General features: G+C 33.2%; 1 protein-coding gene across 1 annotated transcript; it reads right to left on the bottom strand.

Annotated features, from left to right (window-relative positions):
- Positions 1 to 1326: 1326 nt before the first annotated feature.
- Positions 1327 to 4785, bottom strand: LOC107495316 (EIN3-binding F-box protein 1). Its single transcript, XM_016116433.3, has 2 exons — positions 4611 to 4785; positions 1327 to 3971 (listed from the first exon to the last, which is right to left on the bottom strand). The coding sequence occupies exons 1-2, from the start codon at positions 4633 to 4635 to the stop codon at positions 2050 to 2052; spliced, it is 1947 nt and encodes a 648-aa protein (XP_015971919.1). The 5' UTR covers positions 4636 to 4785; the 3' UTR covers positions 1327 to 2049.
- Between the last annotated feature and the right edge of the window lie 3026 nt (positions 4786 to 7811).

Genomic DNA, 7811 nt, shown 5'->3' with positions numbered 1-7811 from the left:
TCCCGCGCCTTAGGGAGTAGGGGAGAACTTAAGACATTGGAATCCCTAGATTTGGGGTTGAATTGATCTAAATTCATAAAATTATCGTGTTAGCCGCGAATTAGTACTACTAGACGTGTGTTGTGGTGTCACTAAACGTGTCAATCAACAAATTTTAACGTCGTTAGCAATGAAAAGACTAAAATAACTAACTTAAAATTTTAAAGGACAAATTTGATTAAAAAAATTATAAAAACTAATTTAAAGAATGAGTGACCTTTTAAAGACTGGTTTGACCATTTATTCTAAAGTTTTAGTTTATTTGTTAAAAAGATTTTCGAACACTTTTCCTAAAATCGTGAGAATAAAAAGTAACTTGAGAATTTTAATTAAAAAATAGCGAATATTTCAAACACAATATTTAGTAGCAATGCTAGGTTGTTAATTAATTCGAAAAACTCTACAACTAAATGAATTATCTATCTAATCAAGTCTAACCAAGTTGTAACCTTTTTTCACATCATGCGGCATTTACTGTACTGTACGCGTGATTTTTTTCATCTTCTTTAAACACGCTTCTTTCTCTTTTGTTATTGTCGTCATTGTCACTACCACCACCTCCTCCTCCTCTTCTTTTTTCATTTGATTTATTCTTTTCCTTTTTTTTCTCTTGTTCTTTCATCATCATCATCTTTTTATTCTTCTTCGTTAAATATCACACAATTGGTTTAACGACGAAAAAATACATTATGATTAAAAAATTTCAATGTCAAAATAAAAAAATTTTATATCATGATTACAAAATTTGAATGCTATTTATCTGATAAAATTTTGCACAATTCAAAATGCGAAAAAAATGAAGAATACAAAATACAAACATGCTCTTACTAACGAAACTGATTTTTGTTAGAATTGAACCAATTTAATTCCCAAAAAATATAAACTTAAAAAGACATAGACTTGTAAGGAGACTGTAACTAATTATGGCATGATGATTCAAATAGCTATGCAAATTGAAAGTGATATTCCCATCACAACTAAAAATGAGAAACTCTCGCCTACATGATTTCAAACAATAAAATTTTTGACTTCATCAAATACATTAAAATAGTTAGATATGTTAATGATGAATAAAGAAAATTTGTAATCACTCTTAATAAACATTTGTATCAAAACTCTAATTAATGTTGTAATAGTGGAAACGACATGGTAAACGGAATGAATAATGTCTCTATAAAGGATTCAAGCATAATTTATCAGCATACTGCGAGAAAAATTGATGATTTATCAACATACTAATGAAAACCATAATCAAAGTATATACACGAATACCTTAACACATTTGCATTTGGAACCAAACTACAAATTTTATTCATAACTTTCCATAGCATTACAGCACAAAGGGCACATATGAACATCATTACATTGTATAGAAGTTGCAGTTACAAGTCCATAAAAAAAATTGAAGCCTTGAGAAAACTAGGACCTTGGAATATAAAAAACAACCAACTTCCCAAAGGAGAGAGAAGAGGTTGTCATGGCAGAACTGTATAACTTGCTGCCATGGCCAAAGCCACTATAAGGACAAGGCATCATTAACTCTGAACTCAACAACTGCAAGCAACCTAAAAACAACACAAAGTGGAACCTATTGTGCCCTTTGAGTAAAAGGGAGACCCAAACATTGTGGCATATTTGGTAAAACAACATTGAAAAGACTCTGGTAAAAGTAGCTGAAAAACCATAAACATGGTGAAGAAAGATTCCTAAATCCAGAACCAGGTAACTATGTTCTCAGAGATAATGCAGCCATTAAGGTGGCAATCCCATGAATGGGACGGCCAAAAAACCTTAGAACAGGTTACCATTTCAAAGGAAACCTGCAAAAAATTGTGGTGAAATGGCTGCAAGCCCTGAAAAAAAGTGAACCCGAGTCGCTGGATGATGATCAAGACCCAAAAGTTAATGGACCCAAAAACTACTGTGCAATACTAATCATAACTGTCCAACTAGCGTCGAGGTTGTTCCGATCCTGGGCTAACTTGCGGGAGGGAGATTAGTTGTTCTTGCTCATGAGAGGATGTCACACCTCCAGAGTTGTTCAACAAGCATGTCGACTGTGCTGCTGCTTATTGAGTTGCAGTGCTGGATGTTTAGTCCCAAAAGGGTGCTGCCTAATTTTTTCAAAGATGGCAAGCTCCTATCTGAAACCAAACTGCAACCTGACAAAGAAAGAATCTGCAGATTGAACTGCTTCGCTTCCGCCAGGGCTGCAATCCCAGTATCAGTGATCGTGCACTTGGAAACATCAAGGTCACATAGCAATGGGCAATTTTTAGCAATTGCCACCATGCTAGCATCACTGACATTCTTACAACCATCAAGGTTTAGAACCTCAAGAGTCCAACCATGCAGATTTACCAATGATGAAACAGCTTTGTCAGTCAGATTTACGCAATCACTGAGATTAACTTTGACCAGACCACCTTCATTGCTCTCGAGCAATGAGAGAAGCCCAGCATCTCTCACACCATTGAGTCCACTCAGTTCAACATGTTGAAGCTGAGGACACTGCTTTCCCAGGACAGAGAGGGTAGCATTACCAAAACCAGGGCAGTTAATGATTGATAAGGACCGAAGAGATTCACAAGGGGATGATGGGGGCAATACCATATTCAGATCCTTGAACCCAAAGCAGCTCGTCAAAGAAATTGCCTTCAATATGGCACCACAGTTGAAAAGAACACCAAGAAAACCCAATTGGGAAATTCTGTGGCACTCTTCCAATTGTAGGCTCTCTAGAGATGAAGTGGCCTTCACAAATGATACCAACCCATTGTCTGACAAAAGTGTAGACTTGCGAAGGTGGATGGCTTTCAGATTTGGGCAACCCTTCCCCACGGCTTCAAGACCAACATCTGTTAGTCCTAGGCAGGGCCCAACTGTAAGTGACTTCAGCTTCTGCAATCCATTACCGTTGCCCATAACCCAGAAACCCCTCTCGCTGACATTTGGGAGGGAATTGAGGACAAGATCCGTAACTGCCTTTCCATAATGTCCAATAACAGCAAGCGATAGATCGGAAATAGTCAGTGCTTGTAGTTTCACCTTCGACAGAAGCAAATTCGTCGAAGAAAACAAGCAAGCGATTCCCTGATCACCAACACTACTGCAGTCCTTGATGGCTATGGACTTCAGATTGGAGCAGCTTTTCCCAATAGCACTTAGACATTCATTACCAATGTTAGGACAAGATTCCAACGATAACTCTGTCAGATTTGGGCATTTCCTCACAACTGCAATCAAACCCTTGTCCGTTATTGCTGGGCACTTGCAAAGGTCAAGCTTCTCCAGCTGTTGACATCCATTTGCAATCTCAATTAAGCCTTCATCATCAATTGTAGCAATATTCCAGAGAGAAAGAGACTTCAAAGAAGGGCATCCATGACCAACTGCTTTGAGACCAAGATTGGTCACCACACGGTCTGAATTGCTTCCACGGATCGAAAGCTTCCCCAATCCTCCTCGAGATGCAGTTCCAACTGCAATTGCTGCAAGTCTAATATCTGTTGCCTTCTTTCCTTCCAAGCTCCGGGAGAGGTATCCCTCGCCACCAAATTCCTCATCATCCCCCTCTTTTACACTAAGGCTGCTCTGTGGTGCAGCACTTTTGTTGCAGCAAATTTCGCTCTTGCAAATATTGCTTAGACACATAAGCCAGCGCTTGGAAACGCAAGCACAGGCGCTCCTATCTTGTCCTGCAGGCAACCGCCTAAGGATCTCAAAGAGGCACTCATCTGGTAATGATTCAATAGATGTCTTTTGTTTCTGTTCAAGCCATTCTCCATTGAAAACAAACGGAGCACTGATCCGCGATCTCTTCCGAGGTGGAAAGTAAACATCAACTTGTGGACCAAGAGGAAGGAATAAACTTGCTTCCTTGGGGTTGCCACAGGCATATATTGACCCACCAGGGCAAAAATTATCAACTCCTGAAAACCAAACCAGGAAAAAAAATCAGAAACACAGAGATCATTCATATATATGTAGCAAAACATGAAGATTTAACCACTGAAAGGAACAACAAGAACTACATATCCTTTTGAAGAAATATTTGACCTTACAACAAAAGAACCATATTTGCTTGAAAACTCATCCTTAGAAATCAACAACAGGTTCAGATCCACTTTCAAGTTTCAACGAGATTAATAACATCATAGGTACACAGATAAAATACTCATGGCTCAGCCATCTTGGAAAAACATACATGACATAAATCAAGGACAAAAAACTCTATCTATATCTCCATTTAGTGTTCATATCTTTATCAGAACCACTAGATACCTATCCATTCTATCAAACACGGAGAAAAAAGTACCTACGTATAAAAACTATATCATCTTCCTCAGCGTATACATGCAATTTGATTACACAGCTTCAAAATCGGAAACTTTTGTAACGTAACAGTTAACAACATGATGAACCATCACAAAACACAATTAAGATATTCAAAGCAAACACATGATAAAGTTTCATCATTTACTTATAAAAACAACAAATTATCAAACACTGAAGTTTCTCAATTCTAACCACAAAATACAAGAAACAAATCCATGAATCGATTAACTCACCGGAAAAGCCGAAGACTTTAGACATTGGCACAGCTCAAAATACCGTGAGAGGTCAGATCCGCACCGTTCTCCACAAAAGAACCCTCCAAAGAGAGCAAAAAAGACGAAGAAGAACACGAAGAAGAACAAGGCGGTGACTTCAGTTTTGGCTGTGTTTGATTCTTGAGAGCAATAAAGCATGAGATGAATTTAGGGTAGAGAAGATTGATTTTTGATTGTAGAATGTTGAAACCCTAAAACATAGGGAAAAAAGAGAGAGAAGGAAGAAGAGATGGAAATTGTGTGAATGGAGGAAAAAAAATAACGGTTGGTTTGAGAAAGGGAAGGTTTTTATTTACAACAACTTGAGAGAGAGAGAGAGAGAGAGATTCATAGAATTAGAAAAGACCAATGCATTGAATTGGGGGGTTTGTGTTTTGTTGGCACATGCAATGTATGTGTGCATAGAAAGTGGGGTTTTCTTATTGTTATTACTTATTATTCATTATTCTTCTTCCTACCATGAATACCACAAACCAGAAACCACAATGATTTTTTTTTCAAATAAATAATAATATTTTTTAAATATATTATTATCAATGTTTCTTGTAAGAAAATGATATGTTTAGTGGTTTGGGCACAGGTCATGTTAAAAAGATAAGCATGTTTGGACTTTGAATGTTTCTGTGGAAGATGAGAGAATGGAGTGGATTGGAATAGAAGAATATAGAATACATATCATCATCTCAGTTTATGAATAATGAGTAACTATGATTTGAATTTTTTTATATGAGGTTGGGGCTTGTTGGGGTAATTGAAGAAAAAAGGACACTGTACTTCACTGTATTTTTGACCAAGGATAATAAATTAATAATTCAGCTACAATGTTTACCCCTTTTTACTAATTCTTTTAGAATATTTAAGCTTTGTGTATGGTCTTTTAACGGTAAGCATGCATTTTAGTATTTTTAATTTTAGACCAAATTTTTTGAAAATATTTAATTTTAATAAACATCCAACAAAAAACATATTACAAAAGGTATTCATCTTTTATTAATTTGTTACGTAAAAACATTGACTGATTTATTTTTTGTTAGTGGGACAAAATTGACTCACTAGTTGCAACTTTTAAAATGGGAGTATAATTATGGTGATAATGATGGAAATTGCGTTATTCAAATGATTTGAAAAGCAAGGAAGATGTTCATGAACCTGCAATGAATCAGCACCTTAATTTCACTTTCAATATGATCCACAATATTATTTTATACCCAACTTGGGAAGCAGCTAACTACTTTTATGCGTTATCACAAGACAAAGCGACAAGCCCAACCCAATACAAAGTACAAACTATTCAAATGCAAGGAATGCATAAAAGTATAAGAATTAATAATTTTACAACAACTTGACCAAACAAATTCAAGCCACTTGAGCCAATTTGATTTGCTGTAACGCTCATGACTACACACATCTTCTAGGAAGAAGAAGGAAAAAAAAACAAATAAGTTGTCTTATTTTATTTACGTCATTTTTTAAATATTTGTATATATTTTTATTTTTGTATAAAAATAAAGTTTAATTATTGTTAGCTTTTATAGTTTTATTAAATTTTTAATTAAGCCTTTATATTTTTTTTAATTGAATTTCTATGTTACTTTTAATTTTGTAATTAAATTATTTTTATATCAAAACGTTAACATTAACAGAATTTTTTTTTTAAAATACATACGACTAAAGATCTAGTTAAATTTTTAATTATAAATAACTTTAATTTGTAAAAAAATGCAGTTAACTCTAATATTTTTTACACTAAAAATAATTTAATTATAAATTATAATACGTAGTTATTTGTTATTTCTTAAATCATTTTTTTAGGGTGTAATCTTAATTAAACTTTGGAATCAAGATTCAATATATTTTTTGTGACGCTGCGTACCCTTTAAATTGAGTAAATCTTCGTAATATTATCTGAAATTGATGTCATGCATTAAAATCGATCTTAAAATTTTAATTATATTAATTATATTATTGAAATTGACAAAAATACATCACATTAATTTTTAACTCATTTTCTATTAATGATCTACTGATATGGTATAATAATATAAATCTTTAATAATACATGTCACATCATAATTTGTCCATAACAGGTTGATCAGAGACAGTAACATGTTAAATTGATGGTTATGTCATATGTCATAATACTATTTGATCAAGTATAGACTAATGTAACATGTCACAATAATTTTTTTTTTCATGTGCATTTGCTACGTTATTATTATAGATACATCAAATTGGTCTTAGATTTTGTATTAACTGACCCATTTTAGTCATTAAAATTAAATAGTATCCATTAAATTAGTCCTTTTACCAATTTTTTTTATAAATTTAAAATTCTCAATACCTTTTAATACACTAATTTCAATTATATTTTTTTAAATACAAGTATTTTTATAAAATATTTTGAAGATTTTAATTTTAATTATACAATTTTTTAACAATAATACAGATAAATTTTGTAATATATAAGTGTTCTGAAGAGGTGGAAGGCGGTACCTGTAAGAGACTCCGATACTTAAGTTAGTAAGAATTTTAGGCAGATTTTTTAGTAGATTGGAGTTCGATGAATACTTAAGGGTATCAAGATATCTATAAGTGTAGATGTAAAGTCAATAACCATATTTGAAATTGATTTGGATTCTCTAAAGTTTGAATTTTACTTCGGAGAGTAAAGTGTGATCTCTCACCATTTATTTCATAGGTGGGACCAAGAATAAATATGAAAGAAAAATTATTTAAGGGGAGAATATCACAATTTACTCTCTAAAGTAAAATTCAAACTTTAGATGATTCAAATTCATTTAAAATAATTTTATCTTTGACAGTGGATTTGTTACTCTCTTTTGTTAGAGAGATTGTTGAGATTTATAGAAGTTGTTATGATCTCATATTTTAAGTATATGAGTTTTATTAGTAGAGGCAATTCTAGTCCCGTCAAGAGGTTGTTTCGAAGAAGTCGAACATGTAAATTTTATGACTTTAGACTTTGTCTTTTTTTAGGCCTGACTTTAAGTTTTAGACAGGATATAAAAATAAATATATTATTTTAATGAAAAATTAAATAATTAATTAAACACACATTTTTTATTTTTGTCTAAAAATATGTGCGTTTATAATAAGAAAATTAAAAATCAACATACACAACTTTTTTTTATTTGTATG

This window comes from Arachis duranensis, chromosome 6 (assembly GCF_000817695.3).
Source record: "Arachis duranensis cultivar V14167 chromosome 6, aradu.V14167.gnm2.J7QH, whole genome shotgun sequence".
In the NCBI taxonomy this organism is placed as follows: Eukaryota; Viridiplantae; Streptophyta; class Magnoliopsida; order Fabales; family Fabaceae; genus Arachis; species Arachis duranensis.
Note: the sequence above shows the minus strand (reverse complement) of the source record. Positions and strands in the feature narration are given on the sequence as shown.

What these genes read in the sequence shown, in the direction of transcription:
- LOC107495316 (XM_016116433.3), bottom strand. Translation starts at nt 4,635, where the DNA reads ATGTCTAAAGTCTTCGGCTTTTCCG. An exon ending in TAAAGTCTTCGGCTTTTCCG is followed by an intron (nt 3,972 to 4,610) that starts GTGAGTTAATCG and finishes TTTGGTTTTCAG; the next exon opens with GAGTTGATAATTTTTGCCCT.